The 15,261-nt window shown below is 39.7% G+C and overlaps 3 protein-coding genes across 6 annotated transcripts in view; 1 reads left to right on the forward strand and 2 right to left on the reverse strand.

Moving 5' to 3' along the window:
- Window positions 1-773, reverse strand: part of slc49a4 (solute carrier family 49 member 4) — a 46,359-nt gene extending 45,586 nt beyond the window's left edge. For both annotated transcript variants that reach the window (XR_004334004.1, XM_032528838.1), the window contains exon 1: window positions 150-773. Coding sequence is in view for 1 of the 2 variants with exons in the window: in XM_032528838.1 (XP_032384729.1) it covers window positions 150-756 (607 nt within the window). In the remaining variant the exon portion in view is untranslated. The remainder of the gene's footprint in view (window positions 1-149) is intronic.
- Window positions 587-12,416, forward strand: hspbap1 (hspb associated protein 1). 2 transcript variants are annotated; one of them, XM_032528836.1, is made up of 8 exons: window positions 587-806; window positions 2,056-2,263; window positions 3,414-3,598; window positions 5,244-5,380; window positions 7,439-7,610; window positions 10,184-10,267; window positions 10,662-10,772; window positions 11,774-12,416. In XM_032528836.1, the coding sequence occupies exons 2-8, from the start codon at window positions 2,059-2,061 to the stop codon at window positions 12,347-12,349; spliced, it is 1,470 nt and encodes a 489-aa protein (XP_032384727.1). In that variant the 5' UTR covers window positions 587-806; window positions 2,056-2,058; the 3' UTR covers window positions 12,350-12,416. The 2 variants fall into 2 exon arrangements, with proteins under 2 accessions (XP_032384727.1, XP_032384728.1); XM_032528837.1 differs by having other exon boundaries at window positions 2,056-2,254.
- Window positions 12,417-13,054: 638 nt separating this feature from the next.
- slc15a2 (solute carrier family 15 member 2) overlaps window positions 13,055-15,261 on the reverse strand; it is a 28,420-nt gene continuing 26,213 nt past the window's right edge. For both annotated transcript variants that reach the window (XM_032528833.1, XM_032528832.1), the window contains one exon: window positions 13,055-14,312. In XM_032528833.1, the coding sequence (XP_032384724.1) occupies window positions 14,103-14,312 (210 nt within the window). In that variant the 3' untranslated portion in view covers window positions 13,055-14,102. The remainder of the gene's footprint in view (window positions 14,313-15,261) is intronic.

The following is a 15,261-nucleotide window of genomic DNA, read 5'->3' on the forward strand; positions in this document are numbered from 1 at the left end:
GGATATCGCCACTAATGGTTTATATATGAAGATAAAACTGAAACTGAGATGTCAAGTGACAACAACAAACCTTTGAGCCATCAAATCAAACCACATAACTATAACATCTCAGTAGAATGGACACAGTGTACCAAGTGAGAACAACTCACCTTTTTTATCCATTAACCACATAAACAACAGCCAGGGGACGAACCCCACCGGGCCCCACAGCACCAGAACCGCGATGTCAGACTTGGTGAAGCCGTACGCGTGAGCGGCCGAGTTCTGGATGGGACCCCAGAAGTTCCACACCATCCCCTGCATGAATCCCAGCAGGGAAAACAGGGTCAGAACCAGCCATCTTCTCCCGTACACTCTGCTGTTTACTGGCGGACTGTTTGTCTCCGCATGTGAAGGCACGAGCAGCGGCTCCCTTTCGGCCTCCGTGCTCGAACCGGCACCCATAGTGGCTAGTTTGTCAGTTCTGTTCAAATTCCGGGGGCGTAAGGGCTGTACAACAACGGGAAATGGACGTCTCGCCGGGGTTCTGTCGACCAAAAACAAATCCAGCCGATAGCTTCTGTTGCTGTCACTTAACTTTACTGCGCATGCGCCAACGGAAATGGTTTCCCTAGTGAAAACTGTGGTTGCGGGTCCGCCATTTTGGCTTGTCTGGTGCATAGGCTTGAGTGGGGCGATTGCACGGACAACAGAACCAAAATGAAGTAGCTTCACAATGAGGTGTTGCAGACCAATAAAGAACCCGTACACTGTCATGTGAGATTTGTTTACTTCCGCCCCAACCTAAACTGCACGTGTAGTGAAAGGTGAGTTGTCTGCTTTCCTGGAATATTTGCTAATTTGGTCGTGGAGTCGAAGACTCTGCTTCTTCAGACAACGCACGTTAACAACAACATCAACAAATGCAGTCTTTAGTGCTGATGGTCTGATATTTTGAGAAGTTAATTTGGTCTTGTCTGTTGTCTGAAAAGCTAAGTTCCGTAGTCAATGGTTACAGGGTTAGGTAACGTTGCTCGTTATGCGGATGGAGCATTAACGTTACTTACATAGCGTTACGTTACGTTACGTAAGTGTTTTACGGTGAGGATTCGGATCTAGTTCGATTAGGTAGAAAATGTATTATCAGAGCTGTCTATCAAAAGTATAAATGTAAAAGTTAGATACATACATCTTTTTTAGAGGACAACCCTTCCTGCACAAGAGTTCTGGATGTAAAGTAGATGGACCTTATGCAATGGACTGAACAATGACATCAAACAGAGCCGGAATATCATTCAGTTAAAAAAAATAGATTAAAGAAATCATTACTGGACCAATACATAATATAGACCTGCGGAATTATATATATATATATATAAATTAATACGTAATGTATGTTCATCACTTGAAGATTGATACATAAAATATATAAATCTGGTGATCTTGTTATATCCACCTCGTCCCTTTCAGACAACCTGATCCCACTGGCAAATGCAGGGACTGAGATCTGGCCAGTCATAATTGAAAATGTAGACATGTTTTTAAAATCTAAATGTATGACTTTATTGCTTTAAAATGACCTAATCTAGGTTTGGATTTAGGAGGTCAATAATGTTCTATGATACATAGTTTGGTGTGGAAAAAAACTTGACTGGCCTGTACAGAGCCCTGGCATCAGCCCCATCCAACACCTTTGTGCTAAACTGGAACCACTGGGCCAAGTTCTCTAATGCCAGTGGATGGGCTCACATCTCAAGGCCTCTTCAGAAGAGTGGATGCATTTACAGCAGCACATGCTCATGGTTTAGGTTTATGCTATAGGTAGTACACACATTTTCAAAAATAAGAAAGCTTCAGTTTCCTCTCTCCCCAAGTGAAATGATAGAGCACTTAGGAAAAATGGTAAAAGGACAAACACCTTTTTCATCCTACAGAACAGAAGATAAGAAGGGTATGGTATAATAAGTTAGTAGGTACTGGTATAATGTCTGTGGAAATGGTAATGTAACACCACAACTTGAAGAGCACTTGTTTATAAACTAATCTGTACATAGATGTTATCTGTGTGTACTACAGGCCATGGCTGCCCCTGACTCCATTAAACCCTTCAGCCCAGAAGATACCCGGAGGATTCTGCATCATCTGCAGCAGCCTGCCGTATTCATTACCATGACCGGTGGCTGGCCTGCTCTCCATTGGACTGCAGAGCACCTGTCTGGCTGCCTTGGTGACAAACTCATCCGATTCAGACTTGGGAGAAAACAGGAGACAAACTGTAAGAACAGTAGGTTAATCCAGACAGATTTGTGTTGAAATAATGTCATGTGTAATTAATCACCGGGATTGAACACAGAGCAGACTAAAAACAGATTTATGTGACCCAAACAGATCCAATTCAGTTTACCTTCCAGGCACTCCTAGCAGGCTCAGATTGTTTTAAAATGACTGAAAGTATGATTAAGATATAATATAATACAAAGTTATGAAATTAGAGCATTATTAAATTAGAACAATCACAGAGCACCAAAGATTTGGTTACATTTTCTCAACTCATAGATAGCATGGAAACTATAAATCCTCTTTGAAAAGTAACTTTGGTGCTTGATTACATGAAATGTTTCCCCAAACTAACTTGATTGATGAGTCAGTGTTGTATCCATTCCACTCCAAGACATTAATCCAAAATGGTCTTGCCAAATCACTCTCCTATTCGCAATGCAAACACATTTCATATACATTGAAAACATCCTGCATAATTGATAATTTATCAATTTCATTGGGGTAATTTGATCAGCTTTTGATCAGCTCCTTTTGTTTTCCTGATCACAGCAATGCAAAGAGCCTCATATGACAGATGACACAGTTCTGCTTTATACAATTTTCAGTAAGCACATAATAATTGACTACAGTCTTGTGTAGTTCATCCTTTGACATGTGATCACTTGCAGATTAGACTGTGTTTAGCAGGACCTGATGAAGTGTTGGAGACTGTAATGATTTAATTAAAAATGTCACATCAACGAGGGAGAGAAAAAACACTGATGGTTTTCGTCTGTGTGCATCTGGTGTATTTTGGCGTCCATGTGGCTCTAAAACAGCTACAGTAATGACTCCTCCAGTGATGAATAACCGAGACCATGTCCTCTGATAAAAGCTAGTTAATTAGATTTCTCAATCATCTTTTTCAGCTGACAGGAGGGCATTGCTCATGAGGGCTTATAAATGCCAACGGTTGTTTACAAAAAAAAAAGTAAATCGCTACAACCGTGATTTATTTTTCTCATAAAAGTAGGTAAAACAAAATGCCTCTGTGATGATGCACAGTGCAGGGATTTGGGTTTATGAATTGCATTTCTTTTAGGATAGAACTGTGGAAATGTTTTTTTTAACAATTTTCTAGGGATTACTCTCTTTCTTGTACTTTTCTTTCATAGCACCTCTGTTTGAAACCCAGTGTTCCTATGTGGAGGCCAGACTGGAGCACTTTCTCAGCTGGACCCGGGACCAGCCTGGGGCAGATGTAGGGCCTTTCTGTGATTACCCCACCTCAGAATATTGGGCTTATGCTGACTACAAATACATTGCCCTATTGTTTCAACATCAGCCTTCCATGTTTGAGGTAATCCGCCTCCTCTCCGTACATACAGCACATGTTAAGATATCAGGTTGGTTTTATATTGTTGCCAAACAATCTAAATGAAATCCAACAGACATTTATAAACAATGGGAGATCTATATTTATAGGCTTAGCGCTAGTTAATTACCACATCAGATGTGTGAATCACATTATAATTAGAAGGCTTCTTTGAAAAGCACACCTTTTTTTTTTATATAAAGTATATTATAGAAAAATGAAAATGCATGAAGTGTTAATTAACATCAGACTGATTCAAATTAAGCCAAGCTTTTTTCTAAACTTCAAGTTATTGCATTGTGTTTTAAGTAATTCTGTCAGGATCCGTATTAGCTACAAGATGAAAGAAAAGTTTGAAAAAGTCTGACAACTTAAGTCAACTGTCTCTATGAACAAGTTAAAGTAGTATAGTTTTGATAATTTATAGGCTCTTGAATATTAGAGATACAATGCATACAAAAGTATGTGGTCACCTGAACATTATGATGTAATGCGGTCTGGCTCCCAGTCGGCATCGCAGTTCATCCCAAAGGTGTTGGATGGGTTAAGGTCAGGGTTATTTTTTTATAGAACTGGGTGTGTGCACCAGTGCATTATGTCAAACCAGGAAAGAGCCCGAAGACCTTGACCCATATTTTGTAAATATCAGTGACCACCCAGGTTCAGATATGTTGCCTTCCATGGGTCTGTACCACATACTGGAGCTGGTCCTGGGTTTGGATTTAAACATGATCCATGTCATATACAGTTTAAGTAAAGTTATGAATATCAAATTTTCTGTAAGATTATAATACATATTTAGAGTTAAAGTTTAATTTACAAAAATATTCACAACCAATTACATTTTTAATCCAGTTGCAACAGCTTCAGTTTATCAACAAATTAAATATCAAATGGATGAAAAATACTAATCGAAAGAACCAAAATATTTCTTTATAATCTCTTTTTTTTTTTTTTTAAATGCTCATTTATATTCTTACCTTTATTCCCTTGTATTGACATTTTCAATTAAAATGTTAAGCTTTTGCAGCCATAACAGCTTTATTTTAGCTGCTATTCTTGTCTTGCCTAAGGTAAAGACATAAAAGTCCCATCATTTTTCAAGCCACTGCCACATATTCATTTAATTTTTATCTGAGTGATACATTTTTATTAGGCATCCAACTGCAATTATTACCAGCTGACGTTCATGCCTTTGAGACGGGCAGACATAGGCTTTTTACAGAATAAATGGTACTAGGAGAAAGGCTGCCTGAAGGCCAGATTGACCATATTGTCATTAACAGCTGCCTGCTTATATGGTAATGACTTCATTATTCAGGACACTGTCGTGATGCTACGCCTTTGTGCTCTGACAGGACATGAATGACAGAACATTTTTCCTTGAAAGATGACATATACCGTTGCTTGCTTTCTCTACACAAAGACCTCCATTGGTCTACTCTAATAGGCCCTGTCAAAGTAGCTGATGTGGTATAGGTACACGGGTAAGTTGAGTTAGGTAAAATGTGAGTCTTGTCTGTATATCACGCACAAGACGTTTAATTTAAACGTCTTTTTTGTGTGTGTGCGTGTGTGTGTGGCGTGTGTGTGCGTGTGTGTGCGTGCGTGTGCGCGTGTGTGTGTGTAGGATGTGAAGTGGTCAGAGTTTGGTTTTGAGGGACGCAATGGGAGAGAGAGCACCTTATGGATCGGCACAGCAGGGGCCAACACGCCATGTCACCTGGACTCTTATGGCTGTAACCTGGTACTGCAGGTACAAGGACGGTAAGCAGGAACAGTGCATGTGTTTTCCGCTTTATGTTCTCCAAAGACACCACATTATAAATCAGTAATCCGATTTCTGAAACGTCTTACAAACAAGAAAGGTTACTTATTTATATTTTTATTATTAGGTTAAAGGAAACCCAAGTAGATTCCTGTGACCATGTACACAGGACAAGAAAAGAAAATATGTATCACTACATGTTGCTGTGTGGTTTGTTGTAAGGTAAAACATTCTTAAAGAACTTTTTGGGTTCTTGTGTTAAAGGTCCAATGTGTAGCAATTTGTTGCATCTAGCGTTGAGATCGTATGTCGCAATCAACTCTCTCGCCCCACGCAGTTCAAAGTACGTATTACAGCTAAGGAGGTGGTGGTACATATTCAACGGGCAACACCGATTTTGATAATAAATAAACACTTTACACACTGGACCTTTTTAATACTTTTCCGATTTCAATTAAATGTCAAGCTTACATGCATATCTTGGCGCTTGCTGAACATCAGCCCAATGGGTGTCACATTTCAATCCAATCCTTTTGGAATATGCACCCATTCTGATTTTGTTATCTACAAAACTTTAAATAAAGCATCACTCATATCCCTGCCTCATAATTGTGAGTACTTGAGAGCTTCAGGTCACAACAAAGGAGTTAATGTAATGGAGCATGAATCAAAACTAAGGTTTTACTACTAGTCTTGGTGGCCTTGGAACTTGTATTATGGTCAACTAGTCAATGCAGTTAGGACCATTTTGGTCAGATCCAGCCTAAATACTGCTTCAGAAATACAGGAGTATGCAAGAGACACTAACTATCTGCATGTAAACCAGAGTTTTACAGATAACCGCGGAGCGTTTTACTGATTTCATGCCATGACTTAATTTCTCACAGTACATCTTAAGTTTTAGTTTGTGTCTGAAGATTATGTTTACTTTAAAAAAAGAAGTGAACATTGATTTTTAATTTTGGCAGCAGAAAAAAATATTTAAAAAAAGAGATAGACTAACTGAGAGGTGTGAAATAAAAAGTGACAGTGCCCTGTCATACCCGTGGTAATGGGTTTGTGCATTTAATAGAAATGAGTTGTAACCGAGCATGAAGAAGAATGAGGATTCCATACAACCGTAGCTGTATTTCCCCACAGCTGTGCTGGTGGAGGTTTACTGCCTGTTAACCACGGAGCTCTTCTGCAACAGGAAAGGTGCAGGCTACTGTAACTGCTCCGACAGAGTGTTATCTGTCCTCTGCCCTCTGAAAAAGAGAGTTAATTTGTTGCAGAGCTCTCCAGAGCGGGAGGGAAATGGAGACAGGGTAAGGCACTATATGGGGCATTGTGAGTCAAGACACAAAAGGGAAAAGGTATTTTTTGTATCTCCCTCTGCTGCCTCTACTCCTAGAGAGCAACAGTGTATCTCACTCCTTGTAATTGGGTCTCAAACTCTTTTATTTGGTATTGATCTCAAACGGAATAAAATTCAGCTCAAGGTGTTCTTTGACCTTGCTGCTGATCCCTGAAAATGCAAGCGGCGGATTGATATGATGGTATTTGTGACAGTGGTGGGTATTCCCAAATGAGTCGGGTAATGTAATTTTTGTAATGTAATCATTTTCACTTTCAAGGGAGAACACTGGATTGTTTTACATTGATGGATTAGCATTTGGCCCTGTCAGTGGTTATGATTTCCCAGAAAAAGGAAAAAAAATTGATTCCACTGTTTGGATTTGAAACAAGAACAAAAAGGTTTTTTATTGATTGTCCACTTTACCACCACGGGACTAGTGAGCTGAGAATATTATAAACCACTGACTTTAAGTCATTTCAGTTATAAGTACATTTTCCCTCCTGGTTCCCACGTGTTGTGTTGTATTTTGGGTGAATGTAAGTCAATTCTGAGTCCATCACCGTCAATAAATGTATGAATAATTTCTAGTATTTACTATGCTCTGTCTACGTGGAATAACAGTTTTGTTTACAGTTGAACTGAATTCATTTCTAACCATAATCTTTTCCTGCTCTTTTAGTCTGAACTTGTATCTAACTGGGATGTTTTCTGTGCGTAGGAAGCGCTGGCACCTCTTTCCTCCAGAGGACACTGTGAACCTCTACCCAACCAGGATCCCCTATGAGGAGTCCAGTGTCTTCAGCCAGGTGGATGTTCTGCGCCCAGACCTACGCAGGTTCCCTGCCTTCCATGGCGCCAGGGCCCACATTGTCACTCTGCAGCCAGGACAGGTCAGGACTCTTGACCCAATATGTTACAATACAAAAATCTAATGCATCACAGAGATCACATTGTTGGGTACAAAAACTATGAACTGGCAGAGGTGTCAACTGCTGATGTACACATGCTGATTTTGTTTGGAAAGAATGACCATGTCCTTGGCCAGAAATATCAAATATGTTTCTCTCAACATGTTAAATTTAATTTCATGACCAAACAAGGTGTTTGGATTCAGATATTTGCTCTTTTTCTAAATGATTACATTGTTTATACATTGATTTAAGTTCTCATCTAGGTTCTCATCTGTTCTTCAATTTAGCTCTAAGTAGATAATAATATGCTTGTAAGAGGAATAATTTGTCATCGAACTTTTTTTTTTACTAATATCTATAAGAAGACTAGAGCTGAAATATATACTTGATTAGTCGAATGACAAAAAAATAAAGTATCTTGACAATTGATGAGTGTAGCTCATTTCCAAAGCAACAATGTCAAACATTGTCGTTCCAGCTTCTCCATTGTGAGGGTTTCCTGCTTTTCTTTGTCTCGTGTAAAAGTACACTAAATGATTAATTTAGTTCAGTAAACAGGAAATCAGTAAATTAATCATTAATGGAAATTCACTTTAGTTGCAAGCCTAAATAAGACACATTTGAAAACAAGAATAACAAAATAATAATCTCCCACAGTCATCATTTGTTCTAAGTTAAACTGTATCATGTATAATACCTAATAGTGAGCTGACTGTACAGTGTTGTTAACCCTTAGGCAAAAAAAATAATAATTCTACCAAACATTGAACTAAGACGCATCAAACCTCTTCTTTTCTAAATCAGTGGTGTTTTTCAGACATTGGAAAACAAGCATAAGTGATTTGCTGACGCTTGATGTTATGTAACACTTTAGCACTACATTTATATGATGGACTTCTTGTGACACAGAAGCAATAACAATAAAATACACCTTTTGTTGGTCCTTAAGCCCCAAACATGTAAAAGAAGACTCAACAGTGAGATTGATTTGTTGTGGTGTCCTTCATAAAAGTGTGAGACAAGAAAATGGCCGTGACTTGTGTCCCAATTAAAAATTGGCCTTCCCAATCATAGTGCATCTCCTTCAACAGCCTGGAGCCTTTTATGGCAAGAAGTGTAAGGTAAAGCTGCGTTAAAGTCAGCTGCGTCATCTCTTTAGATGTCCTTTCACGAGAAAAGTAACAGGAGCGTTTAGGAGATCAACTGATAGAGCAGTCAAGTTCACGTAATTTGCTCTTTGTTAGAAGCATGTGAGTTCAGAGTCAATTATATGATTAAAGTGTTGTGCAATTAGAAGATGGCTGTCACGGTGCCCTGTTTAGAAATGTCCTTAGCTACATTTGAAGTAGTTTTAAACTCTGAATTACTGCAAAACTCTTTGATGCGTTTGTCCCACTTTTCCAAGTTTCAGATTCTAGCAGCATTGTTTTGTTCTTCAAGAGTCAAAATGGTGACAAAGCAATTAGCCATCTGCCTCTTTTCACTATCTGCCTGTGCCTGAGCTCCTGCAGCGCGCCCTGCTATCAGCAACACCAAAGCCAGCTGCCAAGTTACTCTGACGGCTGGTGAAGCAGTGTGCAGTTCAGGGTCACAGCGGAGACAAGTCAGCAAGTCATTTCTGATTTTTCTACCTAATGGAAAATAATATTTTTTTTTCTTTTTCCCTAAATCACCAGATATTGTCTAATAACAGTTCCACTAAAGAGATATTTTGCAGATTTAAATCTGCGTCTGCATCTGTGTCATGGCAGTGTGGGTTGAAAACTCAAAATGTGTCAAGGAGGCCCACCGAAATCATTTTCTCTGTTCCTCCATGCACTGGCGCCACATAGGGAAGCCAAACATTAGTTATCTGAAACACACTGCCCTCACAAAGATGGCACAGAGCTGAATTAGAATCAGCAAAGATTCACCAAGGTAGTTTTGTCCAAACACGAGGAAAAAAGGTTCATTTCCCAGCTTTCAACTACATCTCATAGTCTTCATTTAAAAAAAGGAATTGGTTCAGGTGTCACATTATCTGGTCCTTTTGTTACACAATAACAAGTGTTTCCACAACAGTCTCCAAATCATATCAATCAATTGAACTCTTGCAGTCAATTCTGTGGGCGTGGTGGGTTTTGGCCTTGCGCTTACATACAGTGGCAAGCTAAAAGTGGACTCTTGTGCTTAGATTATTTTCACCCAACAGTTGGAAACACATCAACTGTTCACACCGAATGCATAGTTTGGGTATCTACAGCAATCTCCCAAAAGATGGCTCCAACTCTGCAAATCAAATCAAAGGACAGATCACTCCTCTTGTCTTGTCAGACTGTAGCCCATAAATGAATCCGCACTGCTGAGGAGGCAGGGAATCAATAAGGCTCGCCCATTTAATAGAGCCACTGTATAAATGAATGAACAGTGTTTGTGAAAAGGTGTATGCTGCCATCTAGAGGATGACCAGTACAGCCATTTATTCCATCAACGTAACACAACGGCTTAAAGACAAAAACAGGAGAGTGGGTGATCAATTTAAGCTTCTGCTAACTTGTTATCTTCTCGCTCAGGTGCTTTATGTCCCCAGACACTGGTGGCACTATGTGGAGTCATTGGATCCCATCACTGTCAGCGTCAACTCCTGGATCGAGTTGGTGAGCAACCCAATCATGTCTCTGCCTCGTACTGAACTATTGAGCTCAAAACCTGAAATTATGAAAAGATGGTCGACGATTTGAAGACAAAATTTGAGAAACTTCTTCTTTGCACCAAAGAGTGCGCCTGCTCAGGTTGATCCTAGCAGCGTTTAGATGAAGGTTCCCTTTCAGCTTTGAGTATTGAATTAGTCTGACAGTAAAAGATTCCCTGCCATTATGATAAATGTGTGTCCACAACGAGGAGTCTGCGCCGCATGAAAAGCTCTTCTGCGCCATTAAAATGTTCCTGTCCAGCTGTTCCCTGCGAGGTCACAGACGCAACTGACTATTGTTCATTGTAATCATCTTGATGTGCAGTACTCATTCTTGCTTTGCTTGGATTTCTGTTCAGGAGGTGGATGACGTGGCAAGAGTTGGTGAAGCTGTGACAAAGGCTGTCGTCTTTGCCCTTAAAAGTGCACCAAGTGATGACAACAAGGATAACTGGCTTAATCCCACTGAGGTAGCAAATTCATACTGTGATATTAATTACTCCCTCAAATCAGTAGCTACCTGATTATTGCCACTGGCTTGTAATGGTGCAGCCGTGCACAAAAAAATTCAAAACACATTGTAGTCTTTTTGAAACATTTACAGGTTCTTGTTTCTGTTTAACTTAAAAAAAATTCTGAAATTTTTGACATATTGCTATGCTGGCGTTAATAGACTAGCTTTAAATGAGGCAATTTACATTTGAATATCATATAGAGTAAATAGAATTCAGAGTTTAAGTATCTAGAAAAGATCATTTCACTGTGGTCTTTCTAAGACCGCTCTATGAGTTGTAATGGGGGTTCTGCAGGGCCAGTTCAGTATATTTTATTAATTTATCTCAGCTTGTGAGTATGAAAACTGAGACATTAATAAAAGCTGAAGAACAGAGGGTTCCCCAAAAATGTTAGTAACCAGCTGCTGCTGCAAGGCATATATTTCATATATATGCCACACCCTATTTAAGGACAAGAGGGACAGAGATGAAGTGACGTTGTAGCAATGAACGTAGTAGTGCAATGTGTGGACACTTTAGGCGATTTGTTGGTGATGGATTAAAGGCCTCACTCCTCAAGACCTAAGCCAAGTTCCTGGGTCTTGCTTGCCACATTTTTGCATTAAAGTGAAGGGGTTGGTTCTGAAACTATCAACAACTTCAGCTCCTGCTCAGCCCTCCCCCCAAAAAAGACACGTAGATGCCGGACTTAACGTTGTCTGATGGTTATGTTACTGCTGGCTGTACAACAAATTCCCCTCGAAGATATCAACCTTAAAATAAAACAAAGCCTTTAGTTATCATGTTGTTGATTTAGCATCTTCTTTGGACCTCTCCACAACTATGGAAATGTAATAAATGTACTGTGATTGGATATAAAAGTAGCCTACCACACACAGGTGACTAGGTGGCTATTTAGCTGGCAGCTGGTGTAGGGGAACTCTCTTTAATAGCTTGTTTGTGTTATGTTTCTGCAGGAAGGACTAGCATCCCATAATGAGAACATGCAGTATGTGAACCTGGCAGTGAGAGCTTGTGAAAGACAAAGGGGCCTCTGCCACAGCAAACTGACCCAGGACCAGAGAGACACCAGTCCAGTCAAGCGGGACTCCAAGGGACAAATCAGGGAAAATTGCAATTTGGTCAGGAATTCTGTGCCCTTCAGCGTTCCCTTTGGGCCACATCTAGTCCCTGTACGCTGTCAGCGCGAGTACTTGCCAGAAACCACATGTGTTTCCAGGAATCGCAATGCCAAATCTCTGGAGGACTGTACTGTCAGCTCAGATGCAGCACAGAGAACCAAGGTGGCATCTGCTGTTGGACTCTACCGGGGAAAACATGAATGTAGCGATGGTTTAACTCAATGTAGACCATGTGACCATGCACATGGTACGTCAGAAAACTCTTCAGGGGATTATGAGAAACCAGTTCACACAGAAATTACCACTAATGACCTGTTAGACTGCCTGGTGCATCCTGATATCATCTCCCGTGTCACTGAGCTTTTACTGGAACGGCACACAGGAAGTCACGGGACCACTACACCATCCTAGCTTTAATATTCACAAGACATAAACATACTGTATGTTAAGGCTAGTTTGCAGTAATAAAGAAATGTGGGGGGAAAAAATAAAGACTTTTGGCTGCAGAAATCCATCCTCCAAGCTACCAATAATACTCTGGTGTCTGAAGAAGTGAAAGAGGGAAGATCGTTTTCTCTCTTCTCATTTATCAAGGTCCCCCTGAGATTAACCCTGGATGTGAGAAGTCACAACCAAAACTAATCTTAATGTGATGAGTGACGCAATCGAGCAGCTCTAACATTTCCTTGTTTTTTTCCCCCCCTGCACATACTAATCATGTTTGCGTTTTCCAGAGGCAGAAAAATGGCCAAATAAATCAATTTAGTATGCTAATAAGTCACATAATTCAACATAATAATTCTGATGTAAACATTTGTTTGGTGCATAATGTTTTCCTGTCATTTCCTAATGAAAACTCATTGGACAACCACAGAAGGCTGATCGTAATGGTCTGGTGATTGATGAAAGTTGGGTTAGGAGCGATGAATGAAATTGGACTGTTTGAAAACCGTCTGCCGCCATAGATGACACATCTGAGAGAAAGGAAGGTTGCACATGTACAAGAATAATAAACCTAATCTTTGCTAAAGTTGATGTCCTGCGCATTGTTATCCACTGACATGACTTGCATTTTAGAATTGAGAAAACAATGCATATTTCAATCCACATCAACTATCTATTTACAGACCTTTTATAGGGAGCAGCATAATTTACACTTTGCCTGAATAAAAACAAATTCAATCAAGTGTGATATGACTTTAAAAAAAGGACCATACTGTTGGTTTTACATGTTTTAGAACAAACCACTGATCACATGTACAATATTGCGGACTCTTTCTTGAAGGTGTTGGATTATTTTTCTCCACCTGCTGCCAGTAATTCAGTTCACTTGGCAGACTCTAAGAGACATTCACTCAGTGAACTTTCTTGCCTGTGTCAAGTTTTGTTCTATTAGGGGCCGTAGCTACGGATTTCATTGATGTTGCTGTCACATCTGACATTTGGCAATGACATTTGTTTAAAAAAAAAAAATTAAACCCAACTGTGAATTTGATTTGTTTCCTGCACAGAATGATTGCGGCCAGCTCCGAAATCTCAGGATACCGACTTAACATGCAGAGTTTTCATAACGATACAACAAATAAGGCTACAAATGCTCAGTATAATAAACTTGGTCACCCTTAACGATAATTACAGCAACTGAATTTGTAACATGCAAAACCACCAGGGGCTATGGTCCTTTTAGTATTATCGTTAAAGGCACACAGTGCAAACTGTACCAATTTCAACATATTCATAGAAAATATACAGCATATTATATTTAACATTCATTTCTAATAATATTGATCATGTATGGAAAAAAATCACATTGTACTTTGCTTCTTTGAAACACTATTTTGAGTATTCGTTCTCATCCAGTAAATATTTCCCTGTGCTCTGGTTAAACATTGTTCAGTGACTGAAGTTTTAAGAAAGGTTTAACATATAAAGGACAAATAGACAGAATAAACAGACACAGAATAAAGGATGTGACAAACACATACTGAACTTCTAACCACAAGAAATGTCCAATGATCGCATCTTAGTTAATGATCACAAAAAAGTACCTTAAAATGAAGAAATAAAACAGGAATTGAATTTGAAATACTTTCAGCTAACTCGTTAATATTTATTGCGCTAAATCCGCTACAGCTATGAAGATGGTGTATTTAATGTGGTATGGTTACAATTTGGTTCCCTTCCCCGTTTTGTTCAAGTGTAGGTTTTCAGTTTTTCTCTTCCTGTTATCGTCGTCATTTCCCTCCTTCCCTGAATCCTCCAGGTAAACCTTGTCCAGCTGATCAGGGTCGACGTAGGTGTAGAAGTAAGCCATGATGGAGAAGATGACGCAGACAGCCAACAGTAGGACAGCAAACAGCAGGAACTCTTTCCACTGGGACAACAAATACTGGTTAGTGTGTGAACTGTACTGTGCAGAGAAAGATTCAGTTCACAGTTAAAGTGGGCTGCAGTCTGGTCTGGCTACGCCACACAGCACTCCGGGATGGGAGAAACACATGCTCTGGTCTATTGGCATTTGTTTTATCAATTGTCATAGGCCAGGAAAAGCCGCACTGCCGCTGCTAAATAGCCTTGAGAAGGAATTTGTTTTAGTGGAATGTGTACGTTTGAAAGTTTCTGTAGTCGTGCAACAGGACTCATATTGGACAGACAGTCTAGCTAGCTGTCTGGATTTATCCTGCAGAGATCTGAGGAGCAGTTAACCATAGTCCTCATAAATCCGAGGTTAGAACGCCCACACAAAGGAAGCCCATGGCAACGGATATCCAGCCTAAATGAGTGCCATTGGGCGGAATTTCCATAGCAATCCCGTAAGTGGAATGTCAAGGATATAGACGAGCCTTCAGGTAACTTAAAAACGCTAAAGGCCCTATTCATAACGCCGGTGTTTGGTTTGTCCATTCTGGGGTGCCTTAAGTGATGCAACTTCCGTGGAAGAGGAACTGCTTCATGTGGATATAAAGAGCTCATTCTAAGCTAACGTCAACACTGCGATTCTTAATTATACACCAATGAAAACATATTTCTGCTAATATAGCCCCCTCAATTCCACAATGGTCATTTAAATTATAATTAAACAGGCACTATTTACAGTCACCAGATAAACCACAGTATTTACCACTGTACTGTATCTGTTCACCTTCATTGTATTGGGGTGACAGAAACAAGGAAACCTTGGCAAATAAAAAGAAAACTATTTGCATAGCTGCACATCAAGTTAGAAAATGTGTTTTTAAATTTTTGGTTAGCTACAGAGGCAAATTGTGGGAACTAATTATTTTTTTCATGGATGTTAACCCTTTAATAAAAGAGCTTATTAT

Source organism: Etheostoma spectabile, chromosome 11 (assembly GCF_008692095.1).
Source record: "Etheostoma spectabile isolate EspeVRDwgs_2016 chromosome 11, UIUC_Espe_1.0, whole genome shotgun sequence".
NCBI classification, from domain to species: Eukaryota; Metazoa; Chordata; class Actinopteri; order Perciformes; family Percidae; genus Etheostoma; species Etheostoma spectabile.